The sequence below is a fragment of the Rhinopithecus bieti genome, unplaced genomic scaffold (genome assembly GCF_001698545.2).
Source record: "Rhinopithecus bieti isolate Rb0 unplaced genomic scaffold, ASM169854v2 scaffold_9581, whole genome shotgun sequence".
Taxonomy (NCBI): domain Eukaryota; kingdom Metazoa; phylum Chordata; class Mammalia; order Primates; family Cercopithecidae; genus Rhinopithecus; species Rhinopithecus bieti.
The window spans coordinates 4424145-4443625 of NW_016806413.1; the positions used below are offsets into that span (position 1 = coordinate 4424145).

General features: G+C 47.5%; 1 protein-coding gene across 8 annotated transcripts in view; it reads right to left on the reverse strand.

Moving 5' to 3' along the window:
• Positions 1–570: 570 nt before the first annotated feature.
• The window catches only part of TRAK1 (trafficking kinesin protein 1), a 215195-nt gene continuing 196284 nt past the window's right edge, over positions 571–19481 (reverse strand). For 4 of the 8 annotated variants that reach the window (XM_017876387.1, XM_017876382.1, XM_017876386.1 and 1 more), the window contains 3 exons: positions 16982–17323; positions 7547–7649; positions 571–3399 (listed from right to left, as the gene is read on the reverse strand). In XM_017876387.1, coding sequence (XP_017731876.1) covers positions 2607–3399; positions 7547–7649; positions 16982–17323 — 1238 coding nt within the window. In that variant the 3' untranslated portion in view covers positions 571–2606. Of the gene's footprint in view, positions 3400–7546; positions 7650–14518; positions 17324–19481 lie in introns of those variants that run through there. The other 4 variants (XM_017876390.1, XM_017876389.1, XM_017876385.1 and 1 more) reach the window with 3 other exon arrangements.

Here is a 19481-nt window from a genome sequence, read left to right on the forward strand (position 1 = left end):
GCTGAGGCAGGAGGACCACTTGAGCCCAGGACTTCAAGAACAGCGTGGACAACATGGTGAGACCTCCATCTCTACAAAAAATACAAAATAAATAAAAATCAGCTGTGCATGGTGGCATACACCTGTGATCCCAGCTACTTGGGAGGCTGAGACAGGAGGATTACTTGAGCCCAGGAGGTCAAGGCTGCAGTAAGCCATGTTTGTACCACTGTACTGCAGCCTGGGCAATGGAGTGAGACCCTGTCTCAAGAAAAAAAAAGGAAAGAAAAAAGAATTATCCCAGTGACCATCTGTAAGGGATGGTTCATAAAGGTATGTACATATTCACAGCAGGTGTATGCACACACTGGAATAGTACACAGCCCTGAAAAGTGAGGGGCATCTTCAGAGTCTGATTGGAAAGTTGTCTAAGGTATAATATCATGTTGAAAGAAAGAAGGCATATAACAGTATGTGAAGTATATGCCTTTCATTTAATTTTGCAAAGAGCTAAACACTTTCAAGTCTTACATAAAGAGATCGTCTCCTTGATGAAAAGATAAAAACAAAATACAAATCAGAATACCGGTGTGGTTTCCATCATTTGAACTTATTTTATTGATACTCATTAGTGAATAAAATTTTGTTGATTTTTGATGCATTACAACGCACTTTGTGGTAGTGGTTGCACAATGTTGATCGTTTATTTATTTACTATACTAAATATTGCAACCTCTGAACTGCCAATTTTTACGTGGTATATCTGGTAATGATGAGTGGCTCCTCTCTCTGAATACATAAAATGGTCCATTCAGTCCATGGTTTTCATATTCCTTTGTTATTCTATCTACTGCTTTAAAATACATTCAAATAAAAAGATATAAGTTACTTGCAGTGAGTGCACACATATAACCGCAAGGAGAGCTGAGAACATAATTAACCAATACTCTTGTGTTCAGAGAATAAATAGTCTGAAACCGTGGGACTGAGGCTTGCTCCTTAGGGGCTTTCTCAAAGTATCCCTGCTGGACATAAGGTCACCCTCACTCAATGGAAGGACACATCTTCTGCTGTGAGGGAGGACACAGAAATGACAGTTTCATTTATATGGGATGTTTTCCTTCCATAAATGTCTGGAACACAGTGTCATGGGACACCATGATGTACAGTGCAGCCCTCAAATTAGAATAAATAAGTGACGTGGTTGGACTGGAATGCCACAGACACACTATGACTGGAACTGGAAGGAACGAGAATGTTTATTTAAAATACGGCAGACATAAATAATAAATAAAAGTTAAAAATTTACTCGGCGACAGCAACAGGACCAGCCTCCCTTGTAGCATTCATGGTTCTTTTCACAAGCACCTGGATCTTTTCCTAAGGATAAAAAGTGGCACAAGGAGACAAAAGGCTTTGGAGGGAAAGAAAATACCTTGTTGTGACCACGTGCTTTTCTGAAACAAGGCAAAACATGTGGGCACTGAATGGCTGCCATAAAAGACTGCACGGTGACAGCACCCTGGCCAGTCTTGGGTTTCGGAGGAAGTGCTGGAGCCAGTGGAACGCCAAAGCCTTGTTTCCCCCTGGAACCAGTTCGGTATTATGCCTGGTTGTAGTTCTTCACCTCTACGTTTGGTGTTGACACATTTCTTTAAACAAGCTTTTCCCTATCCTTTTCCTTTCAGTCTTATTGTTAAAGGTGTCTTGGGTCTGGTCTTAAATCAATTTGGTTGTGACTCTGGGCCCCAGAAAAAAGCTGCTATCTCATTAGCGGCTTGGTGTGTTTGAAATTCATATTCGAACCACATAGAAAACATACACTACCAGTACCATTACTTCCCTGCATATATATTTTAAAAAAAGGAAAAGTAAAACAAATCACACAGAACACAGAGGGGCTGCTGAACGCAGCATGAGTGTAAATACATTCTCTTTCGGGTCAGACATTTGGCCTGACAGCTGATTACAAAACACAGGATGACTTCAAGGGGAAGGCATGAAAACAAAAGGTCACACCTCAAAAAGGAAACGACTGTCCACTGAGGCAGAGTAGTGAAGATCTTGAAGAAGCTGGGCCACCCATAAAAGAAAGAAAAGCCCTCCAATCAGGAAAGCCACGTCAGCGGCATGTGGCTGAGGATGGAGGCTCCTTACGCTCCTACAGGGTGGGTGAGGCGAGGTGTCCGATGACACCCAGATATGTTATGACCCGTGCCGCGTTGACAGCTCGTGGTGTGCCAGCCACGGAATTCACTGGTTTCCTATCCATGGGATAAGAACACACTTGGGAGTTTCAGTGCTTCTCAAAAGGAAAGAAGAAAGGACCCCACCTTCCCCCAGGTTAGCACAGGTGACGTCCTCGTGAGAGTGATGACAGTGCAGGGGCACTTCCTGTGGGACCGGAAGAAAGAGCAGGGCGGACACGAAGTCTCCAAGTCCTATGTACACATTTTACAAAGGTTCCACTCTTCCTCCATTAGGCACGAGGTTGATTTGTCTAGCTCAGGAGGGGGTGGACAGAGAAGGGCAGAAGGAGGAAGTGCATTGTAGGGGGAAGAGAGGGAAGTGGGAGCAAGAGAGGAGAACGTGGGTCTCCTCCAGGGCAACCGGCCCCCCTCCAGTCCTCACCGTAAGCTAGTTTGTTTGGAGAGCTTAGCACCCATCAAGATGCCCGAGGTGAGAGTCACGGGGGCTTTCATCTGCATGCTAGATCCCACCATGGTGGGGAAGCTGCGATTCCGCCGGATGCCACTATTCAGCTGCAGCCCACCGATGGCACTGGTGACAGTGGGGCATCCGAGGGGCAGGCCCTCAGGTACCAGGCCTCTGGGGACAAGGGCTGGTGCTGGCCCCGGGGGCCCACAGAGAGGTCCTTGCTCCTCAGTCAAAGTGGGGACATGGGCTCGCCCTGAGTTCACCACTTTCGCCACCCCAAACCTCCTGACTTTGTCCACGAGGTTGAGGTTGGAGACGGACACGTCGGTCTGGCTCTCACTGCTGCGGACGTTCTTTTCTCTCACTTCCCTCAGGATGGAGCTGGCCGGCTTGGAAGCCAGGAAGTTGTCGTAGGGAGGGCTCGTGCACTTGAACTCAAAGGAGGGTGGGGAGGATGTGGGTGTCTGCATAGGCGAGTTTGGCGGAGTAGAGGGGATCACAGCCATCTTGGGTGTGTAGGAGTGCAGGAGAGAGCCCCGGCCCGCCCTGTCCCAGCTCTGGGGGTCATACACAGCCGCAGAAATGCCCCGCTCCTTCAACAGCCACACGAGCCCTAGGGATGTGCTCATGGTGGTCGTGGACTCACGGGTGTTAGTGAAGGACTCAGCCAGGCTCAGTCTCCGTGGAGTGCATGGTGTGGCCACCGGCGTGGATTTCAAGTGGTTGGAGCTGCCACAAGCTGGAGTTGGGGCTGAGTTAAGGCTGAAAGAAGAGATGACAGGTTATTCACCAGAAATACCCACGAGCTCCACAGAAAGGGTCAGTGGCCAGTCTCCTGCAGGGGGTATAGGGACAACCCAGGACACGATGAGAGGGTTCCCCAGCTGAGGCCCCCAAAGGCTCTGTCCACGTCTGCTCCTCCCTCTCACCCTTCAAGAGAAGCATGGTTTAAGTTAACAGGAAGCTGCACATGATCCCCTTTGCACATCCCTGGTTGGTGGGTACAGTTGTCCCCTTTGCAGATGAAGAAACAGGCTCAGAGTTAGGGGTTTACTTGGTGTCACATCTGGCTGTTAAGTGGACAACCCAAGTTGAGGGACTAAATCTTTTAGAGAACAGGAAAGGAAGCCCTTTGGTAAAAAGGCATTCTTTCCCCATCAAATTTACCCTGATTCCAGTGTTCCTTCCTAGTACCTACTTCTCCCTGAAGCAAGACGTGAACCAGGACTCTGGGAGATGAGATATTCCTTATCTTAGGAAGGGAAAGGATGGCCACAGCGTGTGGTCTGAGGCCGGGCTGTGCCCATCCAGTCAGTTGTGGCCGTGAGCTCCTGAATCCCAGGTGCAGAGCCCTCTCCTCGGCACCGTGCTGCCCTTAACCCTTTTTATATCCCTCTCCTCGGCGCCGTGCTGCCCTTAAACCCTTTTTATATTCCTCTTCCTCGGCCCGTGCTCCCTTAACCCTTTTTTTATATCCCGCTTCCTCGGCGCCGTGCTTGCCCTTAACCCTTTTATATCCCGCTCCTCGGCGCGTGCCTTGGCCCTTAACCCCTTTTATATCCCGCTCCTCGGCGCCGTCTGCCCTTAACCTTTTTATATCCCGCTCCTCGGCGCCGTGCTGCCCTTAACCCTTTTATATCCCGCTCCTCGGGCGCCGTGCTGCCCTTTAACCCTTTTTTAAAATATCCCCTCCTCGGCCGCCGTGCTGCCCTTAACCCTTTTTATATCCCGCTCCTTCGGCGCCGTGCTGCCCTTAACCCTTTTATATCCCGCTCCTCGGCGCCGTGCTGCCCTTAACCCTTTTTTATCCCGCTCCTCGGCGCCGTTTGCTGCCCTTAACCCTTTTTATCTCCCGCTCCTCGGCGCCGTGCTGCCCTTAACCCTTTTTATATCCGCTCCTCGCGCCGTGTGCCCTTAACTTTTTATATTCCCGCTCCTCGGCGCCGTGCTGCCCTTATTAACCCTTCTTTATATCCCGCTCCTCGGCGCCGTGCGCTTAACCCCTTTTTATTCCCGCTCCTCGGCGCCGGTGCCTGCCCTTAAACCTTTTTATATCCGGCTTCCTCGGCGCCTGTGCCCTTAACCCTTTTTATATCCCGCTCCTCGGCGCCGTGCTGCGCCTTAACCCTTTTATATCCCTCTCCTCGGCACCGTGCTGCCCTTAACCCTTTTTATATCCTTGCCCAAATCCATTCTAACCAGTGGAGTTAGAGGGTTGGGGGGAGACATGTCTCATATGAAGAGATCTACATCAATGGCACTACCCAGGGAAAGGTCCACTGAAATGCGTGGAGCCTGAGATACCCAAGAAAAGGAGAAAGATGTGTTTATTCACTTGTGTTGTGCTCACTAGGGACTCACTAGGTTCCAGGAGTTGGGATCCAGTCATGGTGTCCATTAGGACAGAAAAGTTACCAGAAGGCCAGCAGAGGGAAATGCATTGTTGTCTGCTTAAAAAGCAGGAAAGGTTCTCTCTCTCTTTTTTTTTATAATTGCAATTACTTTTGCACCAACCTAATAATTCAGTATCCCTAGAGACTGTCAAAAATTGCCAATGCTGCCTATATTTCAAGTCATCACGGCAGGGTATTGGGGAAATTTTTCAACTAGTAGTAAACCTCATTGGCTATGATACCGTCACCGTGCAAAGCTTGGAAAGGTTCTCTTTTAACAGCTGCTACAGGGATCTGGGGGAGGCCAAACAGGCATGGAAACCCTATACTGCTTCTCAATGAGCAACCAAGGAGCAAAGATGCACAGCCCTCCTAACAGTCTCATGGGACATGCCCTGGTGTCAGCTCCAGGATTTTGCTGGGGCTGCCAGTGTGCCTTGGAGTAGGTCAGCTGCATGGTCCCCAGGAGGTGGGGATGGAGGCTTCTCTCCCCAGTCTGGCAGAAGGAAGTCCATGTACTCTGGGAAAGGCACCAAAGGAGGGAATGGGAAAGAAAAGGGCCCATTCTGGAGCAGGTGTTTGGAAAGACCAGAGAAGGGGCCCCCTCCCTCATGGGGAGCATGAGGTTCAAAGCAACGTACAAGCTAGGGGCACCATCTGGCTCCACACTCAGGTGACCTCAGCCCTTGGAGGTCAGCACAGGGTGGGGATACTAGAACAGGCCCATCTCACACAAGCTCAAGGGTGGGGATGCTGGTGGGCTGGGGGACACAGAAAAGCATGATTAGAAACCACAACAGATTCCTAAGGTTAAACGTGGATTTTTTCAAAAGGCATGTGTGAAGTTTTACAAATGTCGATGTACCTTCAATAAAGGGCAAAAAAGCTCTAAACTTAAAATCATGTTGATATGGCCACCCCTAGGGAGATTTTGTTTCCATTTTGTTTGTTTCAGTTGATTTGTTTCCATTTTATTTCAAGCAGCCTTTCTTTCAAACTCAGGCAGAAAAAGAAAAAAAAAGAAAAAGCCTTTTCTTGCTACTTTCTTCCCAGGCTTCGTTCAGCCCTGACACAGCCACATGAAGATCCATGTGTGGTTTAAGTCCTATGGCTACAGTCAGGAGTGCCATCTAGTTATCCAGGGCACCAGCCTCTCATAGTGGGAAGCTTGGTTCCATGGTTTTGAGAACAATCCCTTCCCAACATAAAGCCACAGGACGGGGAAGCCAAGTTCTCCAGGGGCAAGGAGACGGAGAAGACAAAGCTAATATTTATGATCCCCGTCTGGTGAGAACTTAGGGTTAGGCCTTTATTAGTGCTGGCACTCGGCTTGACTGGGGGTGTTTAGATGGGTTAGGGGCATCGACCATCAAGGCCGAGTTAGCCAGGCACAACCACAGAGACACATCCACGCCTAAGTCCCCGGGTTAGTGGCGGCCACGCGTGCACACACAGCTCCTTCCACAGGGCCCTGCCAGGGCAGGCACTGCTGGTGGTGTGCTCACCCCCTGCCTCACCCGTGGGCTCAGACTCTCTGCCCTATATCTCCTCTCAGCTCAACGGGGTATATGGCTGCTTCGTCGTCCTCCTCACATGACCTGTGGAGAATTATTCATAGTTTAAAGTGCTCCCTGGCTGACTGCTCCCACCCCTTCTGCTTTATCTTCCAGCAACCCAGCATCTTGGACCACAGAGGAAACGGCTGAGGGGGTCGCTCTACTCTGTTAGGGGAGAGCATTTTCTCTTTTGCTGGCACCAGTGAAAGGCCTGAAATCAGGCCAAACAGACCAACTCATACCAGACAAGTCCTCCCCACAGATGGTGCTCCAGAGAGAAAAGGACCATGCTGGGCATGTGGCTTAGTCTTGGAGTCTTCTCATTTTGGTCATTACAGTGTGGCCATAGTGCATGGTTCCTGCGGCCTATTGCAGAGGCACAAGGGGTTCCACAGGGCTCAGTAACTCCATCCATAAATAAAAGAACTCTGTGCTCTATTGACAAACTTTGGGGCCAAAAATCCAATAGACTTTAGCTACAGGGCCTGTGGTAGTGTCAACTTCAGCTGGTTAAGGAGGGGCCTAAGAATCCACTCCATGGCCAACTAAATGGCCAACTAAAAGGGCAACTGAAGGTGGGTCCAGGTCTCTTTATCTGAGCCAGATCCAAATAAATAATAGCCTCATTTCAAAAGGAAAGATGGGCTCGAACCCAGGAGGTGGAGGTTGCAGTGAGCCAAGATCATGCCACAGCACTCCAGCCTGGGCAACAGAGCAAAACTCTGCTGCAAGAACACACACACACACACACACACACACACACACACACACACACAACAACAACAAAAGAAAAGATGGGACCCAGCACAAATGCCTGCAAATGCTGAGATGCTTAAACTGGCTTGAGTTGGTTTTTCTATGAGTCTCTCTACTTGGCTTTCCTCAATATTAAGCCTTGCAGGGAAGAGAGTGCCCCGACCTCACCCCACCCCTGCCCATCCCAGAGCCAGGGTCCCTTACCTTGGTGTGACCCGAGTGAGCTCATCTGAAGGATGCAGAATGCGACAGGTGGTGAAGGTGAAGGTGGAGTTGGTCTGAGACATGCACTTCCCAGGATGGTGCGCTAAATTGGGAGGAACAAAACATATTCCTTGCATCCAAGTACAACCACAATAAAAATTAAAATCCAGCATGTCACTCAACAGATGCAAGAAGTGATGAGCTACCTTGTTAACTGGATCTGGGCGAGGAAGGTGAAACGCAAATGTTCTGGATTGAAGGTGAGTCCTCAAAAATAACCACAATTTTGAGCACTGGTCTGCAGAGCACCGAATTCCAGCTTCCGACCCAATCCAGACAAAGTTTCTCATCAGTATTCTTGGGCCAGTAGTGGATCCAGTCCGGGGGTGGGAGGCGAGGGGGGCGGGGTAATGGGCCTTTGTGGGATAAATTTGGTTTCCCTCCTCAGGTCAGAACCTGCTATCTTCTTTTGCTGCTTTACATTTCTTTGCATTGGCAACAGGTACCAAAGCTCTGCTCAGAGGAAGGGCAGAGGTACAGGCGGGGAGAGGCACTTGGCACCTGGAAACAGGGCAAGGCTCATAGCTCCCTTTCTGCTTACACAAAAAGGGGCTTGGGGATGCTGGCTCCACTACTGTCTATTTGTGATCGTTATGGTGGGAGATGGGGACTTCAGCTGCCTCAGCAACAATGTGGCAAGAGTTACAGAGATCAGGGCTCTCCAGGGTCTTAAGCTCCAGGATCAGGTCTGGTCTGACACATAGCAGTGTGAGAGTACAGGTCCCCCTACCCTCTAGTTGCCAGCTGCTTTCTTGACATCTCTAAGATGTCTGATTTCTAATGAAAATGAGATGGCAACAAGTTGTTCCCAATTTACTTCCTTTTAATGCTCAAACAAGTTATTGCTGAGGCGGCTGAAGACTATGGGTCTGAAGCAAAGTAAATCATGGAAGTGTTAGGACCATGCATGAGAAAGCTGGCAAAGGAACAAGGAACAGAGTCTATGGGAGACATCATGATTGCAGAGGTCATCCTCATTCATAACTCGAGCATCAGGGAAAAAAAAAAAAAAAAAAAAAAAGAAAAAAGATACTGCCCCAAATAGCATGCACGATGAAGTGCCGGGATGATTCTCCCACCCAAGCCCACCCCACCCTCTGCCCCTGTAGCAGCTCAGCCCCCAGAGACCTCCTGGGAGAAAACTGATTCAGATATCAGAGGCCATGAGGATTCAAAGGCCATGAAGATTCAAAAGGCTGTGAACTAGAATCTTCTAGCTCCGAATGGTATATTTTCTCTTGGATTTGACAAAAAGGAAAACAATGGAATTGGTTGCTGCCCCAAACCTACAGGTCCACACAGTTGACTATGTCTTAAAAGAAAACCAGGAACCCGATGAAACAAACAAACAAAAAATGCTGGAGACACAAATTAAAGGCAGGCAGGACAAATCCAGAGTACAAAAGTGACGGTGATTAGAGGAACAAGGCAAGACGGTTTGCTCCGATTTTTAAGGTCTGTCTCGGGTCTGTGTGTCAAAGCAGGCTCCCACGGCACCTGGCATGACAGCCAGCACCACGGCCACAGGAGAAAACTCTCAGCCACGGGGAGCTCCAAGCAAAGCAGGAGGGAAGGAAAAAAAACACATAAAAATAGCCTTTATGAATCTTTCTTAATCAGTGAACACACTGGCTCAGGAACTCCAATCAGTAAGAAACTGCCACAAGCAAAACAAAAATGGAGTAAGCTATGAAGAGAAGGCAACCAAACAATCACGACTCTCTTACTGCAATAAGGTCTAGAAACAAAAATAACAGAAAGCCTGGGAAGCGCACCCCAAATAACAGGCATGAGGGGTTATTTGGGAAGGAGGAGAGGGGGAAATAAGACAACACAGTTGAAAGAGAGATAACATTTAAAAGAAATCAAACAAGGGAAGGCTAGATTTAAAATTAGAAGCATACCCCCATTTAAACACATGGCCAGAATATCAAATCAAAAGGTCACAAATGTTCACTTCCTCCTCCACCCTCTTACATATTGGATCCTCAATTGCAATAGGGAGTGTGAGATGGACATTTTAGAGACATAGTTGCATCAGCAGAAGCAAACCCATCTTACACAAATGGGTTTTGGGGATAGGAAAAGGCTGCTAAAAATTCACAAGTCACCATTCCCCAGAAGCAATGAATAGCCATAGAAGACCAAGGAAGATCAACAAGTTTCCAAAGTGCTAAAGCCAGAGACTCGGCCCCTCCAAAATACCACCAGGACGCCTGGACCCGTGGGCTCTCCGCATGTCACCACTGACTGCCAGGCCGCTGCTGCACCTCCCTTCCTTGAGACACAACAGAGAGACAGTGAGTCACCCATGACTGGGATCATCAGAGGCTCCTCATGCTTGCTACAGAGAAGCAACGGCTGATTCCTAAAGCCCTGGGTGCAGGAAGAGAGCAAGTTCTAAAAAAAAAAAAAAAAAAAAAAAGAAAGAAAGAAAGAAAGAAAAGAAACATAAAACATCCTTCTTGGCAGGAAATAGGGGGGTTGGGGTGAGGGCTCACTGTGAAGTCACCAAGCCCATGCCACACATCAAAGCCCCCTTCTTTATCTAAATGGAAAGTTCTTTGCAGAAGATGGTATTATGTGTTCATCCCATGCTGCTCATTTGGGAGCTCAAAGGATAGAGTTTCTTCAATTTAAGGCTTTAACTCCCTATTTAAATTCTTATTCTTTCTCTCAACCTGAGTGGAGGGCTTCCTAGTGTTGTGAAGAGACGGGTATAGGTTAAATGGGTTAGAGTATTAACAACAACAAATATTTTCATCATTTGATTTAGGAATGAATTTGGATTTACCAATAAAATCCTAATTCTTTTACATTGTTCTTCTTCCCCCAGATTCTGACACTGGCACAAAATGTGATACACGCTTTAAACTTAATTAATCCTTGATTATTATTCAAGATCTCCTATGTTGAGGAACTGCCCGTGGCTGTCGTGCAGATGTTTTGTTCTGAAAACATACCACATGTAAGCACACATCCTTCAGCTAGCTACAGGTGGACACATCAGAGGACTCTGCGAGAGTGAGAGCCACTCTTACTTTCACTCTGTATACAGAGTGAGAGCTCACCTGCTCTCTCTGGTTGGACTCTGGTGAGCCTTCTGCCTGGAGTAGGTATACTTGATCAGTGGCACTGACTGCCCATGCTCTCAGGGGCCCGTGATGCCTGGAACTGACTGGAAAACTGGGTGGCTGGGATCCTTCTGCTGCAGCCGGTGATGGGGAAGCCCTGACACGGCCCCCACTCCCTGGATGCCCCTCAGACTGCACTATATAGAGCAGGGTGGCTGCTGCTCTGTGGACTGCTCGGGCCTCCCAGGGAAGATAGGTAGGAAGCCCACTGCTTCCCATGGCCCAGTGCTTTCATGGTGAGAAGGGAGCACAGAAGAGGCTGGGACACTCCAGTGGGGCCCAGAGGTTCCACAGGGATTTGCAGGATGATTGGAACTCTGCCCATCTGGCCACCCATAATACAATTAGTACACACCTGCTCATGCATTTCCTTCCCTTCTAATGGCACTCTCCTTCCCCCATCCCTGGGAAGTGCTGGGGACAACAGAAGCTTTCTTCTCTCTAAAGGCCGCCATAAAACCTAGTCCTTAAAAGAACCCTCACATGAGCCCACACAGAGACACTGGAGAATGCAACCATACTTGGTGTGTTGCTATGGGGAAATTCAGGGTGCAATACACACCCAGACACAGCTACTTCTGAGGAAGCCTCTGAGAATGGAGAAACACTGGCCATGCCGCATACCCAAGCTATTTTAAAACTCACAAAATAACTTCTATAAATGTAAATTTACAAAAGCATCTCAAAATCTTGGAAAAGGGACTCCACCTTTGTGATGCACTGAGGGCCTTCCATGTTCTTTTCGTCACTCTTGGGAAGTGGCCAACTTGTATAAAATAAAGCCTATGCCCTGACCTTTCTTTCCTTTTCTTAACTTGAGCATGTAGTGGGATACTGCTGTCAACATGACTTGGATCTGCTTTTCAAGTTCTATAAACTCCTCAACCAATACACACACACACACCAACAGTGGCACCCACAGGCCAGCCTGTTCTATCCAAGTAAAAACAAATCTATTGAAAATAAAAGCCATTGTCCATCCAGATTAAGGGTATGTCTTGAGCTATCCCCTAGGAATATCAGTATATTTTAGTTGTTTAATGCCCAGCTTCTAATGACTTTGTTGCCTTTTGCTTGAGGGGTGGAAAGGGGAGAGGAAGATGTGTCTTTACCTGTCATCTGTATGAGAAATAGTTCCCTTTCCATTAAACAGATAGGGAAGAAGCAATGCTTTATCTCTTCCTAAAAGACTAAAATATCAGGGCATGGAAGATGCTCTAAAGACTTTCCTGTCTCTTCATTATGTAACTCTGCTCATGATATTTTCAGGGGGAAAAAAGTTCTATGATGAGTTCACGTGGGAAAAGCTGCATAGTTTGCCCTACAAGTCATCATTAATGTAAGAACTATTCTAGGGATTCATGTGGCTTTAACAAGTGTTTTCTCTGGAGGTGGGGAGTGGGGGAATTAAGAGCAGTTTCAGATGCAGCAGTGCAGTTTGTTTTAAAAAATACAAAAGTGATTTTAAACTGTAGCATGTTGTATAAGATGACACTTTCAAAGGCCTTAGTTCTGGGCTTCACAGAGGCTTGATATTTATTTTTTCTCTGCTTAAGCATTTCTTCAACAGAGCCCTCGACTGCTCCTGCAGGTCAGTAGAGATCCCTGAGCTCCTCGGTGATCAGACATCTGGCCAGCAGGAAGCTGGGAGGTTTCTATCACAGAGATTTCGAACCACACATCACAAGATCTTTTTCTGGTTTCTGCACAACTTATTTTTGGTTTCTGCAAAATTAAAAGTCGACTCTTCTTCCCACTACGCCAAGTTGCCTACCCTGTTTCACCTAAAAAGTATGTGATTTAAGAGATAAACCATTTCACAGCATTGTGCAGAGGGTCACAAATTCTCTCAAGTGCCCTTGGGGTATCTTCTAGAGAAAGGGGGATTTTTAGAATGCTGTTAAAATGTCAAGAGGGTAAACGCAGAAATCCCTTTGTAGTCTTCAGACACCAACAAAGCTGGACCCCATGCCCTTTTGTCCTCTTGCCCTTCCTTCTGTGGCAGACACCAACAGGTGAAGGGAGCTGGCCTGGCTGAGCTGCATCAAGACCTTTCCCGGCTGGTGCGTTCAAGGCCAGCACAAGAGAGCACTTCCCCTGTGCTTTACTAGACAGTGCGGTTGCACAGCTCCTCCCCTCAACACCGGGTGCTCCCGCAAGAGCCCTCCACATTAGAAGGGTGTCAGGTTCAGACACCTACTCCTCAGCAACCCACGTGCCTCCAGGAGCACCAGGGGACCCTCTCTAGTGTTCAGAGGTGAGGACACCAGAGAGAAAATGCTCAACAAGTGGGCTTTGTTCTGGACATTTTAAGCAGAGCTGACTCTATGCTATTTGTTTTGAAGGAATCAATTCTTTCATTCTTCATTCATTTTTCCACTTGCAGGTGGCAGTTGGCCTGTTTTACTCTGGCTTAATATATATTCTGATGGAAGAGCACAGGGCTTCCCTTAGCATCTCATAATACAGGTGGGTGTGAGCCAACCATCCACTCTGTCCGTAACAACCAAACTCCCTCATAACTGCCACAGAACCAGGCTGAATCGAAAAGTGTTCCCAACAGCGTGGGAACTCACATCAACTCTCTCAATGTAGACAATGGGAAGGAACTTCCCTGTACCCAAGGGTCTGTGAATCGAGCATACCAGACTTTTCTTTCCAGACCCATCAAGCCCCCAAACCAACTTCTCACAAGCCTGTCTGAACCCCACTTCTGTGGTCTGTGGTGGACTGAAGTGGGGACAGGATACGAGCTGGCTCAGCTTTGCTCTAGCTGCCTGGCCTTGGCAAAGCTGCGGGAACACCCTGCTGCCTGACTCTGCCTGGCTCCTTCCTACCACAAGCCCTTCTCGGCCCTTTCCTCACCCAGTCACTGCTCCTGACCTTGGGCCTATGTTTCAAACAAGGAGGCAACAAAAGCAGCTGATTCTTGGCTTTTGCCTTGGTGGCCCAGTTGCTGAAGATTTAGGGAATTTTTCAAGGGCAATTTTAGCCAACTGTGTTTTTTGTCTTCCACTCTGACTTTAAGATCTCAGCTCCAGGTCAGGTGTGGTGGCTCACACCAGTAATCCCAGCACTTTGGGAGGCAAGGCGGGCAGATCACTTGAAGCCAGGAGTCTGAGACCAGCCTGGTTAACAGGGTGAAAGCCCGTCTCTTCAAAAATACAAAAATTAGCTGGGCGTGGTGATGTGTGCCTATAGTCCCAGCTACTTGGGAGGCTGAGGCAGGGAAATGACTTGAACCTGGGAGACGGAGGTTGCAGTGAGCTGAGACTACGCCATTGCATTCCAGCCTAGGCAACAGAGTGAGACTCTTGTCTCAAAAAAAAAAAAAAAAAAATCTCAGCTCCAATTAGGACAAGGTTCTACTGCCAGGTCACTGCCAGGTAAGATGTCAAGATGCCATGATTCGTGTAAGTTTTTGAGGATACCTCCCCTCAATATGAATCAGTCTTGATGCATAAAAGCATTAAAATAAATTGACCATCAATTTTCTCTATCCATGTGGCTTTAATCCCACTTCTCTCACCTTTAAGGATCAAGGCATTCAAGATAATTCATCTGAACTGCTCATCCACTAGCCAACTACCGATTTAACTGTGTGACTTTAACTCTTAGTCCTTTGCCACATGCAGGCTCTTCCCCACACAAATACCTAAAATACAGAGTACTGACAGAACAAGATGATGACTAGTTCTGATAAGGTATACTTTCTATATAAATTAAAACATAAAACATATCACTGAAATAAAGTAAAACTGTAATCTAAAACTTTTTTAACAATCCATTTTAATCATCTAAATTATTTACAATACAATAACATGGAATCATCCTTTTTAAGACATGGAATTATAAAAATCAACAAGTGAATGATGCTTCAAATAATACATTTAAATACATTAACCAAATTTTTTCAGTGCTTAAAAGATTTTCTCCATGGGACAGCAGGCTCTGGACAAAACTGCCTAGCATACAAGTCTTCCCAGTTTCCTTCTATCATACCAGCTGCACATAAAAAGGTTCATCACCTTCTGTCTCTAAAGTGCCTCCCTACTGAGTCTTCCCAGGCAGACAGCAGCTCCTGGGATAGTACTGTTTGGCAACAGAAAAGCCCAAGCATAGAGGACGGATTAAAAGGCAGGGACGAGACACCGTGGATACACATCCCAAGACAGAGGATGCCCCAAGCCTTCCCCATAAAGCTTATCTGTCTGCCTGTGTCTCCATGATGGCAAGCATAGAGCTGCTTGGGACCTCCAGGATGATGATATGCTTTTTACATTCTGAGAATCAAAATGGTCCTGTAATTCCCAATGGAGAAAATAGAGCCAATTCATTGTTCACCCCTCTCCCCCTCTCCTGAAGCCAGTTTTTAAAGATGAACATTACCCAGAAAATAAGCCCCAAAGAATTCTCATCTAAATGGTCAGACCCTTCCTAAATTACCTGTGGCAACCTAGGTAATTATTACACACCTCCAACCTGACCCTTTCTACAGTTTCAACTATAAATGTTCATGCCCCTCCTCAAATAGTGTTTCTAAGATGAATTTGCTACAGGTTTGAGTACAGAGGGAACAAGCAAGAAAAATGTCAGTGTTTATGTTAAGGAGAGTGGTCAGGATGTCCCCAGTCCTCATTATTGGTCCCTTCTCTCTCTCTGTCCTCCAAGGTAAGTTCTTTGTTGACTTGATAAGCCTTAGTCCTTCTGTACAACTTCTAGAAGGTACACCTAAAGGTGCTTCTTTGCACTTCCAGAACTCACCTTCTATTCTACCTGTAAGGTTGTAGGGGAGTATCCCAATCAGCATGGTGCCTACCCCTGCAGCCACAAAAACCAGCCAGGCATCGTGTTCCTGCACCACCACCTGCCTTCCTGATGGCCACTGGTGCTGATGACAAAACTGGGACAGTACCGCAGCTGGTTTCCCTTTTTCAAGTGTGTAGATACGAAATAAAAAAACATTTTCATTCCCTCACAAGCTTAATCTAGTAATTTAACTGCTTTAAAAAAAATCAAACCATAAACAAACCTATGTACTAAACAAATCACATGACTTGATGACTTCTCTAAAATTAATGTCAAGGAAAAAAGGAAAAGTTGATCCCAAATAAAATCCCTTGACCACAGCTGTCTGAAATTCGCCAGGGGAATGGGAGAACCTCAGCTCTTTCCTGCCCTGTATTTCAAGGGGAGTGTTGTGGCCTTCACAAATGAAAATTACGAATCACAAAGATGAATGTCCTCGCTTCAAACCTGGTGAATCCTCGGGAATGTCATGAGGATGACAACACAAGGTTAATTCATTTTTTTCTCAGTCTCTCCCCTGACTCCACAAAAGCTTTGTCTTCCCAACACAAGGGGCTGGGAGGTCCAGTCTAGGCAGAGCATGCTGTTGGGATAAACAGTAACCATGTGATCCCATGATTCCCAGGGCTCTGAGCACAAAGCTTTTCATCCCAGTGGCAACTGGGATGTGGGTAATTCTGTAAACTCATGGCCACACCTTTAACGCTTGGGTGCAGTGGGTGGAGTCAGCCAGAGCTCTTTTCCAGCTTCATCTAGGGTCTTCTCTCTGGAAAAGCTCAGTGACATTCTTCAAAGGTTTATTTGGTTAAGGAGTATTGCTAAAACACTTTATAAAAATCCACTTTGAACATATGTGTAAGCTGAAAAGAAAATGACATATACACCTCCATTGAAGTTGGGAAAGTGAAAAGGCTGATGAAGTATCTGAAATCCTGAACCTTTCCTGGTTCTTTCTATTTTAATACAGCATACAGGTAACAGATGATCTCATTTGTTGACCCAGCATTCAATTTCCCTAAAACTGCTCAGCTCCACTTGGAAATCACCAGGGGACTTGAGAATCTTCCCCTTAGACTCAGGGAGCCACCCAGACCAGGAAGAAGGGTACCGATGTTTTTCAGGGGCCCCAAAGCCCACCTTTTTTTTTTTTTTTAGCAGCCTTTCCTGCTCCCACTTTATGATCCCTGCTGGGCCATGCACCTCCCAGATGGGCAGGGGAGCTATACCCATTGTTACAAATAGGAGTCATCAGACTCTGTATTTAAAAACAGAACTGTGCAATGAGAATGCTTTAATCATCACCCACACAGACGAGCGGAAGCTACAGACAGAGAGCCACTACGGATGGTGCCCGGAACAGAGGTGAGAATGGCCCAAAACTCTGCCTCCGGGAAAGGTGCCAAGTTTACAGGACTTATCGTGGTGCCCTCACCAGACCCCTCCTCCTCCTCCTCCTCCGTGGCCGCTGGCTCCTGCATCTCCTCTGGGGAAGCCTGAGGCCGGCTCGGGTAACTTCTGCTGCCTGAGACAGTCGCATGGGCTCGGGACCTCTCACCTGAGGTCTCTGGGTGCTGAACTGGCGTGGAGGTAGCTAGGCGCGGGAGAGAAATGTGGTCACCTGTGTCATCTTCTTCAAAGTCGTTAAGGCAGTACACTTCGTCCAAGTCAACATCCAGTGTCCGGAAGCCCTTGGTGACCACACCAGGCCGGGGGTCCAGGATGCCCCCAAGGTGAGGCTGGGCCAACTGCTGCCAGTGGTGAAGGGTGGCAGAACCTTGCAGGAGAAAGGGAATGGAAGAAGGGGGACAAGGAGAAGAGAGGGTTAGGATGGAAGTCCAAGACAATGGCTGTTTACCACCCTCAAAGTGCTTAGCGTGAACCCCAGCAGGGTCTGGGCCTCCAGGTGGACTGCAGGGGGAACTTCAGTGGAGCTGCCTTCGCCCTTCCTGCATGAAACAGTAGCCAAACCCTACCATGATCAGAAGCGGTACCAAGTTAAGAAATCAACAATTTTTTGTTTTTTTTAAGTAAAATCCACACCATAGTATGTGCAAAAGAGGTTTGGTGGCGAGGTCTTTATTTTAATCAACCGATGTCCGCCCCAGAACTCAACACCTTCTCATTTTACAAAATGGAAGGGGGAAAATGGCAAGATAAGCACAAAACGGGGGCCACATGTACTGATTCTAGGCCAAATACACACTCCTGGGAACAGGGAAGACATAAGCTCAGGCAGAATAAGACCATGCCAAGCCAAGCAAGCCCAGGACCCACAGCAAGAGGAAAGCAAAAAGAAATGAAAGCAGCACACAGAGATATGTGGTAGATGTGACCATCACCTCCTTTACTTAGGTTTTCGGTATTTTGCCAGCAACTCTGAGAGGCTGCTGGGTTAGGGAGAAGGAATCGGGTTAAAGAGGTGTGATTTAAGAACACAGTAAGTCCACATGGAGGTCTAAAGCCAGGGAGCCCATCTTCTTGATGACACCAAACCCCAGGACTCAGATGACATCATGCAAGGTCTGTAATAACACCGGAGTGTGTCCCTGAAGACCTCAAGGTGTCACAGGTGCTCTACAAAGAGAAGTGTTCCTAGGCCAAGCATGCTCAGGAAATGGAAGTGTTTTTACTGAGGGGCATCACAGAACCTTTAGTGTGTTACAGTGTTTTTGCCCAACTTACTTGACAGAGCAACCCTTTTTACCTTGGAACACTTATTAATGCCTCACATGACACCATGCTAGTGCATGGCCCGTGAGGCTCGCAGGGCTAGCCCCATTCTACAGATGCAGAAGGCACTCAAATGTGCATGGCCACACAAATAAATATTCCATGCTCAAAGGAGAGACTTCTGAAGAGGTTCTTGGGCACTGGAAGGCAGGCGCCTTCCTGCACAAATGGATGCTCGGGCAGTCACCACTGGTTTACCAAGGGTATACTTCCGGGGTAGGCAAGAAGCCCTCCAGGATACCAGGCTGCCCTGGTGAGCGAAGGAAAGGGAGTCAAGGATGCCAGGAGCCAGCAGCTCAGGAAGTCAAGACAAAAGACAACGGAATGCAGGCAGGCCAAGGTGGGAGGTGATAGGGTGAGGGAGAGGCCCCATGGTGTGCGCAGAGAGTCTGCCATTTCCAAACACCCCTTGGAAATAACTTCTCATGGGTCAATCTTAGCCAGGGAAGCTTGAAAGGGATTTCTAAATGAGCAATTTCAAATCCGCTTAAAAGGAAAAAAAAGGTGCACACTGCCAATACATGTTTAACGAGTTCCTAGACACCCACAGGAAGGTTTATCCCAGTTTTAAGAGTTCACGGGTACAACAGCAACATACTTAATCTGGATCTATTAAATGTAAATAGAAAATACTCTAAATTCAAGAAAAAAAGAAATAGGAAAGAATGACATACAATGAAAGAGGGTATCACATATCTGTTCCCTCACTAGGTACTAAGATGCATCTAGAGCGGTGTTCTCAACTAGGGTCGATTTTGCGCCCCATACGCCTCCCCTGCCCAGGGACATTTGGTAATGTCTGGAGACACATTTGGTTGTCACAGCTGTGGAGGAACGGCATCTAGTGCTAATGGCATCTAGGGGGTAAAAGCCAGAGATGCTGCAAAACATCCCACAATGTACAGGACAGCCCCCACAACAAAGAACGAACTGGCCCCAAATGTCAACAGGGCTGGGGTTGAGAAACCTTGCTCTAGAGCTGTGGTTCTTAACTCTCGGATGTTTTGAGAATCTGAAGGAAGCTGTGGACCCACTTCCTAAAGGAAGGGTGCATGCTAGCAACACCGTGTAAACAAGGCCGGGGCTACGCAGACCTGCGGAGACCAGTTCACGGGCTCCCGAGTCCCAGACGCCACAGCATCGCTGTGATTTTTTTAAAATTAAGCTTCCCTATATTGAGGCAGGCCTGCATGGCAGTTTGT